At 28.4% G+C, this 23331-nt stretch overlaps 1 protein-coding gene across 1 annotated transcript in view; it reads right to left on the bottom strand.

Annotated features, from left to right (window-relative positions):
- The window catches only part of LOC100212998 (MAP kinase-activated protein kinase 2), a 61282-nt gene that overhangs the window by 31134 nt on the left and 6817 nt on the right, over positions 1-23331 (bottom strand). The window contains exons 2-4 of the mRNA XM_065813397.1: positions 12774-12913; positions 6582-6646; positions 6327-6406 (exon numbers count right to left, since the gene is read on the bottom strand). Of these exons, the coding sequence (XP_065669469.1) occupies positions 6327-6406; positions 6582-6646; positions 12774-12913 (285 nt within the window). The remainder of the gene's footprint in view (positions 1-6326; positions 6407-6581; positions 6647-12773; positions 12914-23331) is intronic.

The raw sequence follows: 23331 nt of genomic DNA, 5'->3' as shown, positions 1-23331 counted from the left end.
TAAACAAAAAGACTTTCAATAGTAATTACGTTTTCAATGAAATTGTTAATAATCATCAAAATTAATAAAACTAATTATTAAGAAGTTTCTGGTTACTAAACATAAACATGAATACAAGTAACTCCCCTGGTTACTAAACATAAACATGAATACAAGTAAAGCGTGTGATACGTGTGAATACGTGTAAATGTGACCCATCTGACCAAAACCAGTCACATGTATAAAATTTTAAGTTTTGAGTGTGATACATATTTGAAAAGGTATAATATTCTGCTTTAAAATGATGCAAAAATTATTGCTCTAGCTTGACCCTAGCCAAAGTTATGAGCAAAAATGTAACATCTATATTAAAATTTTAAAACGGAAAAAATTGCGTTTAAAGGTTTGATGTCATATAAAATTTTAAGACAATAGCCTCAAAAAAATCACCAAATTAACCATCAAAAAATTATTTTTTATTAAAAGTTAAGTTTGAATAGCAAAGAAAAGTAAATTATGTAAACAATTATGCAAAAAAAAAAATAATGATAAAAATTGAATTTTTGAGATGTTTTGATGGTTTTCTCAATATAACATAACGCGACATCCGACTGGTTTTGGTCAGATATATGTTTATATATATGTATATACTAGCTCTAAATATTTTCGCTTCAGTTGCCATTCTTACAAGCCCGTTATACTTAAACTTAAAGTTACTTTTTTCTGTTTTAAATACTAATTAAAATTAAAAAGCCCACTCACTGAACATCATCAGCGATATTGTGAAGCAGTTCCGCTTCCTCTTCATAAAGTATTTTTAACCTATTTATTTGATTTCTATCTAGGTAATTTATTTACTACAGTAACTCAATGATTTATTTATTTCATTTGTTTATCTTACTAAGAAGAATTATTTCAAATATGTTAAAATTTTCAAACTACTTGAAACATAAAATTGTTATTAAAAAAATTAACTTTTTTATTTATAAAATAATTTATCTCCAAGCTAGCGTTAGTTTTATTAGAATCTTGTTAGACTTTTTGGGGCCGGGGGCTATTTTTATTTTGGAGGCCTTTTTATGTGCCACAGCGTACATTTCTTCTTAACTATTTGGGGCCCCTAACATTGCGGGACCCAGTGCTATAGCCCCCTTTAACCCCAACCCTCCTTAATCAAACACTAGAAATAAGACACGAGTATATAAATAAAAATCAAATTAAACTCTTTAATAAATAAAAGAACATTTGTTTCTTTATTAAGCAATCATAAGATGTAACTTTATATAAAAAATATTGCTTAATTTTATAAAAAAATTATAAAAGAGCAATGTTTCGAAAATATTTGTTCTAAACGTAATTTATTTTGCTTTAAGTTTTTTCGCATTAAAAGTTATTTTCTTTTCAAAGTTTTTTTTTTTTGATTATTTTCTTTTCAAAGTTTTTTTTTTGTGATTGTCTCTCATTGGTCCAATTAATCCTTTATGTGTTTTTTTGTTTTGTTTTTTGAAATGTTCTCAAAACGACGAAAAAATCTGGCTAGTTTTTTGCAACTAAATATTATTTCCGTAGTCAGTTATCGAGAGCGATCGCTCCTGCTTCCCGACCAAGCCTGTTTAACTAGTGATCAAAGCTACCAAAAAAAGAAATTCAAGTTGGTTTGGTTGGTCAATCACGTACGCTGGTTAAACTTGGCAAGTAAGCCTCTTGCAGAATCTAGTGTTCTTAGCATGGACTAAATGGAAACAATGCTTAGAATTTAAAACACCTTGTACAGTTCTGTGTTGGTGTATATTCTGTATTATGGTTTGAAACTAAGGAAATTTGATAATTATTTTTTTGTGTGGATAACAATAATAATAAAAAACGTTTAGGTAAAACAAAAATGGAACTATGGATACTACCATTTTATCAAACAGCTGGAACTTGTCAGAAAAATGAACTTAAATATACAGCAAACAGTTTTGTCCTATGTCTGGAAAGCTCACAGTGAATCCATTCTGCAAGCACTACTATGTAGTAAAGATAAAGAAGAGAGGATGTTTGCAGTGAAGACATTACTTTCAATAAGAAATTTAAGCTCTCTAGGAAGTACTGCTGTTAGATTTCAAAGAATTCCAAAAATTAATACCTACAAAACTATTATTGAATTGATTGATTGGAGTTTTGATATTGACAAACCTTTGCTCACATGAAAGATTAGTAAAGAAAAACTTATTATGTTTTTAGAAGTCCCGATGAAAGTTCCAGAATTTCCTGCACACGAACAAAGATGGACTAATGACGCATGAGAAGCAGTTGTAATGGTGCTGTGGCAAACAAAGTTGAATTGAAGTTCAACTGTAATGGGCTAAAGCCGACATTAAATACAATGTAAAGACATGGTAAAAAAAAGACATGGTAAAAAAAACATGGTAAAAAAAACATGGTAAAAAAAACATGGTAAAAAAAAAGACATGGTAAAAAAAAAGACATGGTAAAAAAAAAGGTAAAAATAAAAAAATTCTCGATCTGTATGATAATCAAACAAAGTTTGTTGTTATGTAAATCAAACAAAGAAAAAGAAAAGATTATTAGAGAGGAGTTAAAAACAGTACTTTTTCATAGCACACTAAGATGCCCAGGCAGAAATAGAAACTGACAAACTTTATACCAAAAACATGAAGGACGAAGATGAAGACTTGAATTCCTGAAAACTTCTACAGTTTGTGCTCCATAATAGATTTCTATCATAAACTAAAATGAGTGTTCTCCAGAACTCTCTTTAATTTTTGCTAAACTTTTAAAAAGAGCTAAATAAGTGGTTCCAATTTTTCAAAACTCTATAAAACATTTTGACCTTTCTAACTATCCTATGATTAGTCTTCACTTTGTTTTTAGTTTCATTATATAAAGGTTTTGAGGTTACTAAATTAACCTATCTTTTTAACTGCAGTAGTAAAGTTATTCTTGAAGGCCTACTCTCTTCTTTATTTCAAATAGCTTTAAGGATACCAGAAGGTTCTATCTTTGCTCCTGTATTGTTTCTTATCTACAATAACAATCTTCATGAAATCTAAAGTGGCTCTATTTGCTGACCACTCAACTTTATACTCTTGTCTTGACAAAAAATATTTACTTTTTTACTTTTAGAACAAGCAGCCGATATTAAATGATCTCTGATCTCACTTCTGTAACAGCCTAAGGCTTGCAGTGGCTCATTCATTCATTTATTCATACAAACTCATTTATTTACTGCAAAAAAATATTCCAATATTGTTGGCATTCTTATATTGACGAATAACCCTCTTACTCTCAGACAGTCTAAAAACAAATTGTAAATGTAATTAGACCTGTTTTATCTGCCAAGCTTGAGCCACTCTCCCATTGTTGTAAGGTTGCATTTCTTTTTTTTTTCTACAAATACAATCATGGTCAATGCTCAAACAAGCTATCATTTCTATAATGATAAACTAAGACTCATTCTTGCTTGGTTTTTTATTCAACAAGTAGCATCCTTTTCTTGTATCTATCCCTTCATGCTAAAAAAACTTTTATTAACTCAGTTTTTTTCCTTGAACATCAAAAAAACCTAATAAATCTTACCCTCTCCATTTTTTCCATTTTTATACAACTTACAACTTTTTAAGTCTTCAGTATACGCTTCCTAGTATTTTAACTTGTTCTCGATTTTAACTCATAATTTAATAGTGGTTGGTTGCAATCTTGTTGAAAATAAATTTGAGTTTAAAAATATATAAATGTATGTCAGTATTTAATAAATAGTAAATGTAAGCATAAAATTGTAATATATTAACATAAGTATTATAAACTTTTTTCTAGCTCTGGTTATCAACCCCTGCTAAATCTTATAATTTTGCCGGAGCCTAGGCCGAGTTTGCAAAAAATCTCATTTTTAGGGCTCCAGTCACTTACTATGTGATACAGAAGTGGAGTGTTGAAAATGCCAATATGGGTCTAGTTTTTGACGCAACTGTTTCTAATTCATGGATGGAAGAATGGGGCCTGAATCAAGTTAGAGACATTAGTAGGCAAAAAGGGTATTCTAGTTGTCAAAGATGTTGATACCATGTATTGCAATGAATTTTGTGTGCAGTTTTAAGGATTTTCAGTAGCATTGGGACTCAGCGATTAACATACAAAATGTTTGACATTTGCGATCATAGACTGTAATATCAGCAAGAAGTAGTTTTTTTTTTCATCTGTCTGTGCCTGAATTTGGTGATGCATCAGAAGATGCAAAGTCTCATGATAACTATCAGGAAAGTGCCAAGTTGATACTGATACTTCTGGGAAAAAAACCACCTCATGGTGTACATTGGTTACAGCCACTGTAAAAGATGGTTGCTATCCATGGTGTATATTGGTCACACCTAATGGATAGCAACCATCTTTTACAGTGCAAAGATATATGCATTTGGTGAGCAGTTGAAATATAACCATGGTAAAATGGCCAATTTGCGTCGCATTTGCTTGTTCAATCCCATTCCCTACATAAAGGCATAGCTTTCAGCACATTTGGCTGCAGATGCATCAGGGAATGATCTGCAGTTGTGGAATGATTTTATTTGGAATAAAAGTTTTGATCTAGCTGTGACACAAGCGGCTATGACAGAACATAACAGACATCTATGATATTTTGCTGAAAATATAGCACCGCTTGCGCTTTTCTCCACACTCTTGTCAGACTCCAAAAAGAAGCAAGTCATTCAGCAACTTCTGAAGCATGAAGACAATGCCACTAGCTGTCTTTAAAAGGAAGTGCCAATATTTCTGTAGCTGTCAACTTCTTCACCAACACAGCTGTCATCTTTGATTGGCACAAAGTTTTGGCAGCTGTTCAGACTCTTGCATGTCAACAACAGTTAGATAAACTTGCCATCGACACAATGGGTGACTGATGCAACATAAAATGAAGCTGCCATGTTTGTTCACAATTGCAGGTTCATTAATGAAATGGGTGAGGGAGCAGTCAAGCTCATCACAGACTTTCCTGGAAAAACTAAAAAGGGCAAAATACAGAGACAATATCTATTGCAAAAAGTTGAAAAGCACTGACATGATATCTCAAATTTCAAGAAGACAACTTTGCTTGATTCTCTAGTCTAACTTTAACTTATTGGTGCAGCGCACATCTCTTGTTGTTTGTAGTCTGAATAAGCATTTTAAATTCATGAAACCTTTACGAAACCATTCCAGGACTGTTATATAAATTTGTAATTGATTACTTGAATAATTTAGAAAACAGTAAATTTTTCGACATTTTCATACTTTTGCTTACATTTTCGACATTTTCATACATTAGCTTGGTGGGAAGACTAAACTAAAGTATAAAAAATGAAAAAAGTTGTTGTTTGATAATCATAAAAATAATGGAAAATAGGGCAGGGAACACAACTATTAAAACTTTAATTTTTTTGGAGCACCCTAATAAACAATAATTAATGATATTTTATGTTTCTAATTGTTTGTATTTGTGGTGGTGGTTAAGGAGCCTTTTGAATTCTTTTTTAATATTACAGTCATATAATATTGTTAAGCAAGATATTTCTATAAATGTAGCAAAAATAAAAATTTTTGTAGACTTAAAATTTTTAAGCTAAAATGACTACATAGTCTCTCATAAGGCGTATTTGAGATCAAGGATTCGATTGTGATTGTGAGTCAATCGAATTTTTGAAAGCCTAAAAATAAAAAATTATTTTTAGGTTTTCAAAAATTTGAAAACTTAAAAATTATTATTATTATTATTTTTTTTTTTGCATTATTTTATATAAGAGCCATTATGAATTTTGAAAAATGCATAAAAAATGTGCAAGAAAAATCTAATCTTTCATGAATGATGCAATGCACTTGTAAATTACATTTATTATTCTGTTATAAACATGCCCTATGAATCTCAATTCATTGGGCAGGTTTCAATTAGTTTACAATTGCAAGCTAAAATTGCTGCTGGGTTCATCAAAATAATTTTATTGTTGTGATTCTTTATAATTTTTGCTATGCTAATTGTGCAGTTGTAGCTGACTTATGCTGTGTTACAGTTAAACAGTTTATGAAATTTGTTTTTGAAAGTTGTGAGAAAGTTTTACCTATTTTTGTCAAAATATATTTACTATATGGTGGGTTAAACCAGATTACATTTCTTGTTCTTTTTCGTTTTGGGGCTACTTTGGTATTATTTTTAGGGTTGTATTTAAAGCTAAAATCTTTGAAACCATTTCTTTTTATTCTTTCCGTATTCTCTATTGATGAGTTGAATATATTTACATACTAAATATATGTATATGTTACAACATATACATATATTTAGTATGTAAATACTCACATATTAAAGAAAAAAAAGAAACCTTCAAATCCCTGTGAGCAATATTCATAGTATGAAGATGAACAACAGCTAAACTAATCATGTGAACAGTAGCTGCAGCTTCTAAATGAAATTTAGTAATTACCATTACCTACAAACAGTGAGTAATGATAAAAGTAAAAATAAAAAAAAGAGTATTGACAAAAAAAAGTAACACAAATGTAAAAAAAACAAAAAATAGCAAAAACAAAATGCATGTGAAAAACTGTACCAGGAAAAACATAAAATATATAAAAACCTCTTTCTGTAAAAGGATGATCAGCTCTTGATTGAATTCTCTCAAACAGCTCACCGCCTTCCATACTTTGAATAAAATTTAAAAAAATTATGATTAACTCCAAACTATATATATATATATATATATATATATATATATATATATATATATATATATATACATATATATATATATATATATATATATATATATATACATACATATATATATATATACATACATATATATATATATACATACATATATATATATATATATATATATATATATACATATATATATATATATATATATATATATATATATATATATATATATATATATATATATATATATATATATATATATATATATATATATATATATATATATATACAGGATCGGACAAAACGAGTGCAACCAAATAATGCTAATTTAGTTTCTTTATATAAAAGTGCTGCATTTTTTCAATTTAGAGAAATAACTATGTAACTATTTAGAGACAAAGTTCTTCAAGTTTTATTCATCACAAAGTTCATTATTTGTACACGAAAATTAATAAATTAATAAAAAGTATTAAAAAAAGTTGATTTCCTTCTGGACAAAACAAGTGCAACTCGACAAAATGTTGACCAAGTTGTATTTCGCTATCAATATTTCGTGGCGAATCCTTTGTTGTCAATCACAGCCTTGCATCTTTGAGGCATAGATTCGATCAGGTGATCAATGAAACTTTGTGGAATCGCTGCCCAGGCCTTTTAGATTTGTTCAAACAGTTGATCCTTATTACGAACACCTTCACAATTAATTCTGCGGTTGACAATCTCCCACAGGTTCTCGATAGGGTTGAGATCCGGAGATTGAGGCGGCCAACCCATCACCGATAGGTGGTTGTCTTGAAACCACTGCTTGACTACTTTTACAGTGTGTTTCGGATCCTTGTCTTGCTGAAAAACCAATTTTTTTGGCATATTCCATTCAGCATGAGGTAACATAACATCTTTAAGGATATTTTTATACATGAAACGGTCCATTATTCCATCGTTTCGATGTATTGGACCTAGACCATTAGCAGAAAAACACCCCCAGACCATTACATTGCCTCCACCATGCTTCACGGTCTTATGGCGTAACGTAAATCGAGGCGTTTTCCGACCGGTCGACGTACACAGCAAATGCCATCGCTCCCAATGATGTTGAACTTCGATTCATCACTGAACAGGACAGTTCGCCATTTCTGCACATTCTAGTCAATATGAGATGTAGCAAACAGAAGTCTTTTCTTCTGGTTTTTTAGTGAAATCAGCGGTTTCTTTGCAGGGCGTCGAGAAAACAATCAGGCTTCAACAGCACGTCGTCTGATTGTTCGGTCCGATACAGGCAGCTCTAATTGCTTTTGTATCTCGACTGATGATATCTAGGGATCCTTCTTGACGAATCTGACGATCATAGAATCCTCTCTAGAAGTGGTGGAACGCGGTCTTCCACCTTTGTTATCTGCTGCCAACTTCCCCGTAGAACAATATTTGGAACATAGTCTTGATACGGTCCATTTTTTCACGCGATATTTATCACAAATACTTTTTTGTGACATTTTACTTACGTAATCACCAATAATTTTCTTTCTTAGTTCCAATCCAAGACGGTCGGGAGCCATTTTTGCACTTGAAGTCATAAAAATAATAAAAATAAATAATCACGCTTCTCAAGGCTTACCGTGTTACATTTACCTTGAGATGATACAATAATGCTCTGTGGAACACAACGTCTTGGTTGGATGTGGACTGTATTGATGTAATGAAACACTTGTTGTATTTCACTTCTTGTATTGATGTTCTTCGATAAAACACTTTGATAAAACTCACTTCGATAAACTGTCTTAATAATACTGACTGATTGACTTCCATATACTGACTGAATTACATGTCGATTTACATGTCTCTTATACAGTAAAATGAACCTGTGTGAACCTGTTCTGGAAGATTCTAGATGCTTCTTTTTGATGCTTCTGGAAGCTTCTGGATGCGTCTGGATGCTTCTGGATGTTTCTGGATACTTCTGGTTGCTACTGAATGCTTCCAGATGCTTCTTCTGGAAACTTCTGGAAGCTTCTGGATACTTCCTTTAATTATTAAAAAACTTCCGTGACGTTGACACGGACCAGCTTAAGAAAATGAAACAAACCAAAAAAGTTGCACTTGTTTTGTCCGCTTTAGCATTGTTCGATGTTGGTTGCAAATGTTTTATCCAATACTGTATATGTATGTGTATATATATATATATATATATATATATATATATATATATATATATATATATATATATATATATATATAATATATATATATATATATATAGCACTTATAACTATATATCTATTATAACTGTATATATATGCATTGCTGGATAAACATAATTAGACTTGGACAGGAATGGCATGCGATTGAACGCTATTGCTGACCATGCAAATGATTATCTTTTTTGACAACTTAACCACAAAAGCTTTGATATTTAAACATTTCAGGAATGCACTGAAAAAAGAAATGCTAAGCTAAATTTAAACTTGGAAGAAAACTAAAAAAAAAAACTAAAGGAAAAAGAAAATATATAAGCACTAAAATAAAACTCAAAAAAATCAAACTTGAAGTGAAAATTACTTTTTGTTACATTTTTAATTGCGTTTCAAATAAATTACTTTAAAACTTATCTTTAGAAACCTTTTATTAAAGTTACACAAAATGCTTTTACAAATTACTTCTAATTATTGTTAAATGAATGAACAAATTTTATTTCAATTGTTAAAAAGTATTATATATTTACTATTTTTAAACTGTATAAAACATTTATTTTTTCCATAAAGTTGCACAAAATTTTTTTTTTTTAAATAATGTAGTCTTTTTAAAATAGTAATTTTTAATCATTTTATGCTCTGATTAGAGTCAGGTTATAATAGAAACAAAAAAAATAAAGTATTTAAATAATTCCATTGCAGCAGGTTTTTAATTTAATTAAGATTTACTTTAACTTATAATTTAAAGTAATTTAAAATAAATAATCTTTTAAAAGATTTTTAGAAACACATGCAAAAAAAGTTTTCAACGTTTAAATGTATTATAAATATGCTTACATAAAAATTTAAATATAACATTTTTGATCATTTACACAAAATAAATTTATTTTAACCAATCATTATAATTAATTTTTTATTTTATTTAAAGCATTCACATAAAATTCTTCTTTCGTAAAACAAAAAACTTTAGAAAAGATCAACAATTAAAAGTTATTTATAATGTAACAATTATTTTATTGCACTTAAATTGTTTCAACATCAAAATAGCAGTGGTCAAATTATAAGCATGGCAAAATACAGGATGTGAACATGCAAGCACATCATTCCTGTCCAAGACTGCATAATCAAACCTGTAGGCAAAATTATTTTAGAGAAGTTTTTTAACAAACTTTATATAACAAAATTATGAAAAGATGATTTAATTAGTTTTAAAATATAGCAAGTTTTATCTTTATCATTAATTCTATTGATTGATCATAGAATGAATGTCGATTAAAAATGATTAACTAGTTTATGAGTAGTATGCAAAGATTTTGTTAAAGCCAAAAATTTCAAAAATTTTTTTTGATAGTTTTTATTTTTTTTATGACCATTAAGAAATTCAACCATAAACAATTGCCCCCTCATTTAAAAAAAAATAAACTAAATTGTGTGAAAGCAAACAAAAGACAATTATGTTGTGTGTTATGAATATTTTAAGAAATAAATACTATAAGTTTAAACAAGCATAACTTTTTCGTTAATTTTTTTTTTTTAAACAATATATTTAAATTTTATTGATAATTTTTTTTATAACAATATTGTTTAAAGATATTTTATAAAGATAAAAACTTAAAATAATTTTTAATATGTTTCAAATTAAATTTAATGCATTGATTAAAGAAATGTAAACTAAAATACAAAACTAAACTAAAAACTAGAAGAAGAAATGATAAATTAAAAAAAAATACAAAACTAAACTAAAAAAATTAAGATATCAACGAATGATAAAATTAATAAAAAAAAAAACATAAAAAAAAATAAGAGCATAAAATTTATCTGTCTTTTACATTATCTTAAAGTACAACTTTTTAAATGTGCACAAGTACACTATTTAATTAAAGACAAGTGTGAAAGAATGATGCATGTTTGAAGGTGTCTAAAACAACTGTTCATAAATATTCATCTTAGTTTCAATATTATCATGCTGCAAACCCAAGTTTCTCTAAAAAATATTAGTAATTACCTCAAATTTTGCCAAGAATTTTAAGGTCATTCTGTTAAAATGTGATAATGTGTCATGTGGTCAGACAAAGCGAATGTTAAGCAATTTGTACCACACAAAGTCAGTGTTTGCTGACCAAAAACTCACTCTGTCAAGCAAATGGTGATTTAATCTCTAACATAATGCACCTTTTGTTTAGTCTAACATAATGCACCTTCTGTCTATCAATTATGATTTGGTGCAATCACTGCCAACCATTACGCTGGTTACTTTCAACTGAATGATTTTATTTAAACTTTAATTCTCCTTTAAAACTCCTTTGACAACTTGCATAATTTTTAAATTTAAAAACATTGTAAGCTTTAATATGGTTCAAATATTTGATTTTGAAAGGTGTTTCACTTATGGCAATGTAGGATTTATTCATTAATTGTAAACTTGCCCTGGTGGGTAAGTAAAAATGATATTTGTTTGATACGCAGCATTTTTGGTTGAACATTTTTTAAATAATAGGTAAGTGTTATGGGGTAGTGGTAGAGATGCAGTGTACCAAAGGACTACGGCTTTATATCTCTATTTTTTCCTGGTCTCTGCTGTTCAAAAGTTCTAATCATGTTGGTTAACTTATGATCTGCTATAAGAAAAAAAACGCATGAGATTTAATGACATTACAGTGATAATATCTTATAAAGACAGTTTTTAAAGATAACATTTTTTTTTTTTAAAACATGAGGTAATAAATTGTAGGCATTTAAATTAGATTTCATTTTTGGTATATAAATGTAACTTATTTTTACAGTACTGCTGTTTAGTATCTTATGGAACTTATAATTTATATTTTACTTATAGGTTAGCCAATTAGTGTTAAAAAGCTTTTTTCTGATTATGAGAACCATTTTTAAAATCACTATGTCATCATCAAGATATAAATTAAAGATATTGTAAAATTGTGTAATTGGAAATAAAATAAAAATTATTAAGTTAAAAAATTACCATACTGACAATAGCTTATATTGAAACATCCAACACCTGATTTTTTAAATTCAGACACTTAATAAGCAAGAACTTTTTTGCATAAATGATTTCAACAACGACTTAAGTTAAGAATCTATAACAATATGCTGTTTGACAAAATGAATGATTTCAACTATGACTTTATTTAGACTCCATAACAATATGCTGTTTGACAAAATGAATGATTTCAACTATGACTTTATTTAGACTCCATAACAATATGCTGTTTGACAAAATGAATGATTTTAACTATGACTTATGTTCAGAATCTACAACAAAATCTTGTTTGACAAAATGAATGATTTCAACTATGACTTATTTTCAGAATAACAATGTTTGACAAAACTGATCACAAACAATAATCAAAAAATTTACTATTCAATCACAATAAGAAAACAATCATTTTTACCAAATTTACTGAAAAGTTATTCACCAATTGACTAGAAATCAAAAATATCAAAAAATATTAAAATGATTATTGTTTATCAACTTGAGCCAGTTTTTTCACTGATTGTATTAGAAATATATATTTTTCAGTTAAGATCTATATTAAATATTATATTCTTACTTGTTCTGTCAATTTCATTTATTGCAGGGTTCAGTTAATTGGCTGTTGGATTGTTATAGAAAATTTCTATAGTCTTTTAAGGTTATGAAGCAGATGGAAGACTTTTTGCTTTACATACTTTCTAAATTTGCTTACTTACTATTTTCTTATCTACACACTATTTTTTAGTTTAAAGAATTTTATTATAATTTGATCAAAAATGAAAACTTATTTATATTACTTTTTTAAACAAGTAAAAAAATTTTTTTTTTTGCTTCTTTATGAAACAAAGACAACTTGTTTAAACACATCAAGGTCTCTTTAGTCAAATTTTTTTAATTAAAACACAAAAAAATCAATTTCAAAATCAAAATTTACCATTCCATAACAATAAGCAAACAATCATCTTTGCCAAATTTATTTTCATACACATCCCAGACTTTTACAATGTAAGGACACTCGCATGCTTTCCAATGAAGATCTAATTCACGTCTTGCTTTTGTGGAATCTTTTAAAACCTTTAAAAAAAAGTTTCTTTAAAAATATTTTAAACAATTTATATGTAATTGTATGTAAAGATATCCGAATAAGCTTTAAACAAAATGTAATTTAGTTTTATAATTCCATGTAGAAGAATGTTAGTCATTCCATTCACATATTATGTTTTCTTCAAATTTTAGCCAGTGGCATTTATTAATAAAACATTAAAAAATGCAAATTTCCCAACACTAAACGGTTAAAAAAAATAATGATATTTTGAAATATAGACTTAAAACGCTTTACTTTTTTCTTATGTCTACAATTATGGATTTTATGTCATTCTTTCCTGAATGAGTTGCAAGGATAGACCAGCAAGGATAAACTGCTTAGACCAAAGACTGCAAAATTTGGAGAATCCCATTATATGGTTTGGGTACTTTATCTTATAGAGCTCATACAAAATAAATATTTTTAACACATATTTTGTCCAATATTATATACTAAATAATAAAAGTCTTTTTTAATAGACATTTTGCTATTAGTTTTCATTATCAAAGTTTAATTCTTATGATCACAGTTTAGTTTTCATCCGCATACTTTTGTTCTCATAATCACAGTTTAGTTCTTTATAGTTCTTTCATCACAGCTTAGTTTTTATCATCAAAGTTTGTTATAATCATTTAAACTGAGTTGTTATCATCACACTTCTCAGCATCAGAAAAAGTTAACAAGTTCTAAAATAATGCGAGGGATTCAAATACAATACAACCATAAGGTATGCAAATTTAATTAAATAACAACTTTGTCTTTAAAAGAACCATTAAAAGCATTTTAACTCTTTTAAGAAAATTACAATTTGAAAATGGTTGACAATGTTTTCAAAATGTCAATCTCAATGATCCAATCCTCATCTGAATACCAGCACTCTTACTTCAAAATGAGGCAAATCAAAAAATCTAGTTGAGTCATATTTTGCTGCAAATCACTTGCAAAGAAAAGAAACTCTCTGATGTCTTAACAATGGGGTAATTCCACCAAAGTTAAATAAATTCCACCAAAGTTAAATAAATTCCACCAAAGTTAAATAAATTCCACCAAAGTTAAATAAAATCACCAAAGTTAAATAAATTTCACCAAAGTTAAATTTTTAGCTTTGTAAACAGGTTTTCCAAAAATATCTTTGTTGTCATCAGTCAACTCTTGATGTTGAACAGAGTTTAACGGTAAAGCTGACATACCACTGATAAATTAGAAAAACAATTAGTTTGTATAACCCAATTATAAGGCCCAATATTTTAAAAACCTTGTGTTAAAATATTTTTATTTTTTTATTTTCAGTTACTCATGGTTAGCATGGATCCTGATAATGTCAACCTAGCTAACCAAAGAACGCCACTTATATGGGGTGATAGTGTACACATCAAGGGACCCTGTGATGCAAATTTTGAAATCTTTTAATTTTGTTTGCCAAAAATAATTTAATTTGAATGTTCAAATTAAGTGAAATTTTGACGTGTATCAATTGGTAAAACGAAAACAAAAAACATTTCTGTTAAAAAAATTTATTTGGCAATTTATTGGCCCTTGAAACCTTCTTAAATACATTGATTTTTAAAATAAAGTTAATAAATAATTATATAAACCCTATTTTTTACATTATATTACCATCATATTTTTACTTATGAGTTCTAATGATTGTAAACAATCATTAGAGGTAATAAGTAAAAATATATTTTTTAGTTTAGTATTTTTCATTTTCACTTTCTTCAAGATTTTCTTTTTTCAGACTTTTTTTATTTGTTCTTTTTTTTCAGTCTGCTTAAGTAGTCAAAACATGCAAACGGTCGAGTTTTAAAAACAAAATATTATATTCGTGGTCTGACAAAACCCATCAAAAAATATACAAAAAGTAAATTTTTCCGCTAAATCAAAGTATTTATAGGATTTTATCATTATAATTTTGCCACAGCGGAGAACCATATAAACAAATGCAATATGATTTAAACAATTTAACCTTTACTCTGGTAGAGCATAAATGGAAGCATCTAATTAGAATATTTGTACATGTGTAAAGACCCTTCACCTCCTTAGTTATATTAAGATCATCAGCAGGGTTCCCACAGAAAAAAAAAAATCGAAATTCCAGGACTTTCCAGGACCATTTTCCTACTTTTCCAGGATTTTTGAAAAAAAATTTCAGGACTTTTCCAGGATATTTTCCCCGAAAAAAAAAAAATTCCAGGACTTTCCAGGATTTAGCTATAAAAAATTCGGAAAATTTCCTTTGAAATAAACCATTTAAAAAGATAAAAAACTTTATAACCACTTGAATCTAAAATTTTCATAAACAAATGTTTTTAATAAAACACAAAACCTAAAGTATAAAATAGTGTAGCACAGTGGTAGTGGTAGAAACTAGGTATTTGTGGTTTAAACCGATCTCTGGGCATATTTTGCAACATCTCTTAGGAAGGAGGCGTGAACTTCTTATTAAATACATTTCCGCGGTGCTCTATTATAAGACTGTAATGACTTCTTAGGGCACCTAAAATAAAAGCATATATAATATATATATTATAATATATATATTATATACGATAATAATAGTTTAATTAAGTTTATAGTATAAGTTATACTAATGCACATTGTAGTATTATAATAAAATTTGTTGTCTTTATTATGGCTTCTGTCGCTGTAAAGAACACAAAACGATTTAAAAAAAGTACACTGATTTATAGAAAATTGGAGAAGTATTGTCAAAGTCTCATGCTACAAAATATGAAAAATATTTTCGAATGTAGGAAAATGCAAGGGATTAAGTCAAAATGTATGAGAATTAAAGAAGGAACATTCTCAAATTTAGATAATCTTGTTTTTAAATGGCTTTTAAATGCAAGGGGTAGAAACGTGGCAGTATCAGCAATTCTTAAAACAAAATCCAGAGAACTTGCTGAAAAAATTAATATAAATGGATTTCAAGCGACTGATAGTTGGTTTGATTGTTGGAAAAACAAGTATGTTTCTTTCAAGATGGTATGTGCACAGCTGAAATGACCACGCCATGAAAGGAAACAACTCTTCCTACAATTTTATGCAGGTATAAACTTGTTGAAATTTATAATGCAGATGAATTTGGATTATATTTTTGTATAAAACTTTTTATTTATTTTTGTTTTATTTTTTAGGTGCCCCAAGAAGTCCTTACAGTCTTATCACAGAGCACAGTGAATGTGCATTTATTCGGAAGTTCACGCCTCCTTCCTAACCAATGTATGCAACCTTATAAGTCACTAAATCTTCAATCTGAGACGTGTATAGGGGGAAAGCACAGTAAAATTTGTCTTACAGGAATGGTCGCAGCAGGTGCAGTGGGTGATAAAATTCCTATGTTTGTAATAGGAAAATCAAAATCACCTTGCTGCTTAAAAGAAATTAAACACTTACCTTGCAGATACAGAAATCAAAATAAAAGCTGCATGGATAGCGTACTGATTGAAGAGTGGATACGAGAAACGGATACAAAGTTTACAAAAGAAAAGAAAGAAGCGTTCATAATAGATAACTGCCCAGCACACCTGACCGTTGATTAACTAAAATCTATTAAGCTCTTTTTTCTTACCACCAAATACCACATCTAAACTTCAACCAATCAATCAGGGAGTTATACGCTCTTTGAACGTTTATTGCAAATCTTAGGCATTGCAAAGGCTGGTCATAGCTATCGATAAAAGAAAAGATCTTCCTGTTTTTTCGATTTTAGATGTGAAAATTTCCAACATCGTTAATTGTTTTGCAAAAGCAGGAATTTCCAAAGATCAAGAGAAATCTGCCCACTCGGATGAAGACGACAACCCCTTTAAAGAGGATCAAAAACAGATAGATTAACTTGATAATTTTTACCCTCCAGGTACAACAGCTGAATGTTATTTTTGCAGATGAAAACTTAATTAGCACAGAACCTTTACTTACAGATGAATAGTTGATAGAAGTTAAAAATGCAGCAAATGAACATAATGCTAATGACCAGGAAGATAATGATGATAATAATGCAATCAATCCAGTTTGCCCAAAAGTTAGTGATATTCGGGAGGCACTGCAAGTATTGTATGACTATATGCCCTTCAGTCTTACAAGTTTCAATTATATTCATTAGAGGTGTTTTTTCAAAACTAAGACAGAGTGACAGAACATTTTTTAATTTATAATGTATTATTTTTACCTTAGAGATTAAAACTTTTGGTCACTCAAATTGTTTTTACTTATTGGCCAAAGTTTGTGTAATAGAATGTCCCAATAACTTGAACATTTGCTAACTCAAACTATTTTCCAGGTCCCTTGGAGGTTCGAGATATCAGGAGTTATATATGTATATATATATATATATATATATATATATATATATATATATATATATATATATATATATATATATATATATATATATATATATATATATATATATATATATATATATAGAGGGGGGGAGAGAGAGAGAGAGAGAGATTGAAATATTATTAAGACTTTTTTCAAACTCTAAAAATGAAATATATAGTAATTGGCATTTTTAATATAACAATAATAAAATATCATCAAAGAATAATGCCAGATGGAAAATACTGTCTAGTTCTTATTCAGCTTTTTTTCAATCAAATCTAACTCATCAATTTCCTTCTGCTTTGCTTTACACAACTTTTTTTGTTTATTTGACTCTTTTAAAAGCGTAAAGTCACTTTTCTTTTCTGCGTCAATGGCAAGTTTGTCCGACTCGTTAGATAACAACTCAATTTGACTTTGAAGAAGTCTTCGTTTTGCCTGAACAGCTTTTAACTCATCATCAACAATCTTTCGCTTTAACACCACATTATCACTTTCTTTTTTTAATTTTTGCTTTCTCAAGTCTTCATGGTATGAGCTGCTTGCTTTTCTAGCATGTTGCTGCACTTCTTTGGTAATTTTGATGCTTTCAGGAGTTTCTCCTGAAGATGAAAGGTGGTCTTCAATGATACGTAAAGCAACAAGGGATTTCTCCTTCAAGTTTTGAACTAAAAGTTGCTTATTTATACTAAAACCACGTTCTATTGATGACTGACCATGCAAGAGCACAAAGATCAATTTAAAAACCTTCCAAACTTCTTCATAAGCTGTGTTTTTCCCAATGAAGTCTGAATAAAATTGGTCAAGTCGATCATTTTTAAGGTCAAAATTTTGAAATGCGCTTTTGTTGATGTCAACAACTTCAAATAGTTTTTTGTATTGTTCTTTTTCAAGCTCTGCAGACTTTGTTGACAGACAATTGCAATTTACTAGTTTTTGTAAAAGAACAGAAAAACTTTTGACACAGTTACTTCGTTTGCTATCATTGGCCATTTGGATTGGATTTACAGATATAGCGAGCGTACAATGGAAAACTTTAATGGAGACTTGTCAAAAAGATGTGCCAACAAAACTGCTAAAAACTCCCCAGCTTCACTTTTAAATGCAACTACTCTGTAATCGGTAGAGGCTAGATTGGCTTGGTCAAGTTTTAAACGAGACGCAAATCCAATATCAATGTCTGCTGGAGGTTTTCGAACATTTCTATTGTTTATATCAAGTTGAAGCAGCTGATAAAGTCCATCACATCTCTTTAAGACATCTTGGAGAATAAATCGGCTCAATAAGTCTTTGATAATATCACCAAGAATAGTACTCATAAATGGTACCATGGGTTTATCTGTTTGAAAACCTTTTAGAAAGGCATTTAATTTCTCAGATACCATTTCAAAGAATTTCAATTTTGCTGGTAAAATTGGATCATGTATCATAGCTTTTAGACTCAACTTTTATTATTGACATCAGGTAGCTTGCTTTTTTTTAGACTACTAAGGTATGTTACAAATTTTTTGTAACCATCAAGAAGTGATTCAGCTTTTCGTGCACAGTTTTCATTTTCGCACCACCTGTATCCACAAAATTGAAGTGGATATTCCAGTGTTTCAGCAATATTTTCATAAGTTTCTTGCCGTGTGGGCGAATCGTGTAAGAATTGCCACATCGATTTTAAAGCATCATTTATTTTCCAGCCACTTGCTTTTGCACCAGCTTTCAAGCTTCCATGAATGGTGTGAAGACCACATGTTCCTATATCAATAAGAGGATTTAGTTCTTCCTCTTGCCTTTGTTCTATAAAATTTTTGAGAAATAACAAGTTGACATTAGGACCATCGGAAGACACTTGTAAAATCTTTGCTTTGTCAATTTACATCACTGAGAAATGTATTTAAAACATCCTCAGCAGTGGAGCGCCCCATAAACTCTGAATTAAGATATCAAGTATTAACGATGTCGGTTTTTCATTCCAAAACCTGACTAAAAGATCCATTTGTTCTTTTTGAAATATTTGATTAAGTGATTCGTCAAACAAAATAGTGCAATATGGAGCAGTTGAAAGTGTCAATAATAGCTCACTTCGAAAATATGGAGCAAGTCCATATGTAGCCACATACCCGGCCTTTGTTCAACCACATTGAAATGTCTTAGCAATATTGCTATCAGGGAACATTTTTCTGAACAATTCTCCAGAATTTGATGAGGTATTCATTGAATGCCTTGAGTAGACAGTATTTAAAACCCAGCGTATCTCAGCTTCAAGTGTCAATGATCCTATAAACAATTGATTAATTGTTTTTGATTTGCTTGATTGTGATATAGCTTCAGAACAAGTTTCTAGAATAGGAGGTGGGGAAGTTAAAGGTGATAAATATGATTTGATGGTTTGCTCTAAAGTTTTTCTTTGTATATGCTTTTTGCTTCTCATATGCGATGTTAATGCAGCCTCTCCCATGTTAGAAACATTGATTTTACTAAAGCAATAGATACACTTAGCCATTGTTTCATTTATCTTCCGAACCCAGGGTTTAAATTGATCATCATACAACCATTTTTCTTGAAATACACACTCACTCTTAGGCATTTTTTTAATCTATTACGCTAAAATAAAAAACATTTTGAAAAAATCTAAACATAATTTTAAAAACTGACTGCAATTTAAACTACGCTATATACATTTAACTAATTTAAAAATATGAAAAATTCTCAATCAATCATATAGTTCTTATCATGTCAAGCATTTTTACAGATATATTAAGTAGAATTTAATAAATCCTTGAATTTAATAAATCCTTGAATTTAAAAAATTTCAAGACTTTTCCAGGATTTAAGAGAAAAAATGAAAAACTCCATGACTTTCCAGAACACTAGTCAAATTCCAGGACTTTCCAGGACTGTGGGAACTCTGATCAGTCAGGTCATTTTTAACTATATGACCAAGGTATTTAAAAGATTCAAAAGCATTTTTACAGCCTCTTATGCATAATTCTGGGAAGGAGTTTGATATAATTTTTGATTTTTGAGTTTGATTAAACACCAATAGTTTTCTTGGTATTAAAGGACATATTAATTAAAGAAGGTTCCTTATTTGTAAAGCTAATTAGTTTTTGAAGAGAAAACCAAGAAGGTGCAATTAGAACCATATCATCAGCGTAAGTCAACACATTCATGAAGATGCCACCTATATTACATCCAATACATAGGTTTGAGATTGATAAAATCAAATTGCGCATGGAAAAGTTAAATAGAAGTGGCTACAATATACTCCCTTGACAAACCCCATTTCCAACTTTAAAACTACTTGATTTTATTTTCCGCCATCAAACAGACATTTGTTGATTACAATACCAAAATGCAAGCAAACAAACAAGTTTTTTGGGTAACCCATTATATAGTAATTTTTGAAACAAGAGCCAGTAATTGACACTGTCAAATGCTTTATTAAAGTCTATAAAACAAGCAAACACATGGCTTCCTCTAGATGTGTAGTACTGCAGTCTTTTTAAAATAGTTTAGCATGACGTTGTTGAGTGATTTTATTTGAAGCCAAATTAGTAATCATCATTTTTATTGTTGTAGATATTATTTATAAATAAATATTATTTATATGTAGATATTATTTATATGTAGATATTATATATATATATATATATATATATATATATATATATATATATATATATATATATATATATATATATATATATATATATATATATAAAAGATATATTATTTTAAAAATAATCCTGACAATTGCTAAAAACAATTAAAATGTATTATTTTATTTTAAAATTTACTACAAATACTTATGGGGGTTTAACAAAAAATTATACAAATTAGACTTGGTAAATTGTAGGTGAAAAAAAGGCTCTATATATATTAAAAAAAAAAACTTTACAAAATAACATCATATATAAACTCTTACAAATTAAATAAATTATCAAGTAAAATATCAAAGTAAATTATCAAGATTGCAGTGTAAATTATGAAGACTCTGAAAAAAAGAAAAATGGGGAAGCCTGGCTTTGATTAAAAAAAAGTTTAGTTTTTATTGATATACATTTATTATGTAGTTTTAATTAAAAAAATTTAACCAAAACATTTTTTGTTTAAAGTTTTACTTAACATGAACACAACATGTGTTGGTGGTTGGTAGTTAAACTTTAGTCATAAACTTTATGACTAAAGTTAAAGGTAGTGCTTTAAAAAAACTTTTTTGTAAAAATTTTATAATTAAAAGCATGACCTATGTGTATAAATAATAAGCTTTTTGACTTGAAATGTTAAATTTAAGCTAAATTTCTATTGTTGCTGTAGGCAGAGAGTTTATTCATTGCATTTCAAAGACAATAAAAAAAAAAGTAGTAAATATTATAGTCAACAAATTATTTGTTTTTGATATTGAGTAAATATAACTTTACTCAATATCCATATTTACATTGCTAAAAGTTAAATTAAGTCAGATGAGTATTTTAAAGTACCACATTGTAATTAAATTTAATTTGAAACCACATTAAAAATCATTTAAAGTCTTTATCTTTATAAAATATATTTAAATTAAAAAACATTGTTATAAAAAAAATTATATTTATTAATGAAATTTAAATACGTTGTTTGCAAAAAAAAAGTCTTTATTTTAAAAAACTTATACATATTTAAACTTATATATTTATTTCTTAAAACATTTATAACACAACATTATTGTCTCATGTTTGATTTCTCACAATTGAGTTGTTTTTTTAAAATAAGGATGCAATTGTTTAAGGGTGTTCAATTTTTTTTTTTTTTTTAACATTTTGGCTTTAACAAAATCTTCGCCTACTAATCATAAACTAGTAGTATGATGGAGTTAGATGAAAACACCCCCAGACCTGGAAAAAAATCATATAAAGTTAGGCTTCTGCGCATAGATTAGTTAGGATGACAGCAATGATCGAAAAAAAAAGCCCCATGTTTTGGAGAACAAGAAACGCCATTTGGGGACTATTTTTCGAAAACAAATTTGAGCAAATTGACAAATTTTTTTTATATCACTAAAATTATTAGTTATATATATCATTTGAAAGATGGTTTAATGCCGAGTAAAATGTTTGCTTATGCAAAACTTTTAAACGTATGGTTTCTGAAATATAGTTTCACAAAGTAGGAATTTTGACAACATAATTTTTGAAATTTTTTTTCTCTTCGAAATCATAAGTATGATTTACTGTTAGAAATTTAGTTTAATCCTCAGTAAAGCCAAAGGTTTTTTTTTTTTTAATTTCAGTCATGAATATAGGATAATAATTGTTTTAGAATGGCAGTTGTAATTTTTGCTTATCTTTATGACTTTTTTAATTAAATTATGTACAGTTTGAATGTACTTTTTTACAAATATATATATATATATATATATATATATATATATATATATATATATATATATATATATACATATATATATATATATACATATATATATATATATATATATATATATATATATATATATATATATTTATATATATATATATATATATATATATATATTAGGGTGCATCCAACGCCCCATACATTCAAAAATTGATCTGTCCCTATTCTTAAAACTTTCTATTGGTTCTCACAAGACACCCTGTTAAATTTTTTCAAAATTGAATGAGATTTAGGGGGGCCACCTCAAGTCTGAAACTTGCAACAAGACCCTAAACAGAAGGAAAAAAAGTTTTTCAAAAGTATGACATGTTGGGTCTCAAAAGAAGCAAAAATTTATAAAAATTTCAAAAATAACAAAATTTTACACAAGAATTATTATTCTAAGTTTTATTGCATAAAAATTATTATTTTTTAACAAAAAATTAAAAAAAAACTTTTTTTTCATGTTTTTGTCAAAAAAATTTTTCAAGGTATTTTTAACAAAAAAAGGATAACTATTTTTAAAATTTTTATAAAGTTTCGCTTCTTTTGAGACCCAACATGACATACTTTTGAAAAAGTTTTTTTCCTTCTGTTTAGGGTCTTGTTGCAAGTTTCAGACTTGAGGTGGCCCCCCTAAATCTCATACAATTTTGAAAAAATTTAACAGGGTGTCTTGTGAGAACCAATAGAAAGT

This window comes from Hydra vulgaris, chromosome 12, assembly GCF_038396675.1.
Source record: "Hydra vulgaris chromosome 12, alternate assembly HydraT2T_AEP".
NCBI classification, from domain to species: Eukaryota; Metazoa; Cnidaria; class Hydrozoa; order Anthoathecata; family Hydridae; genus Hydra; species Hydra vulgaris.
The sequence above is the reverse complement of the archived record's forward strand: the minus strand, read 5'-3'. Positions and strand labels throughout refer to the sequence as shown.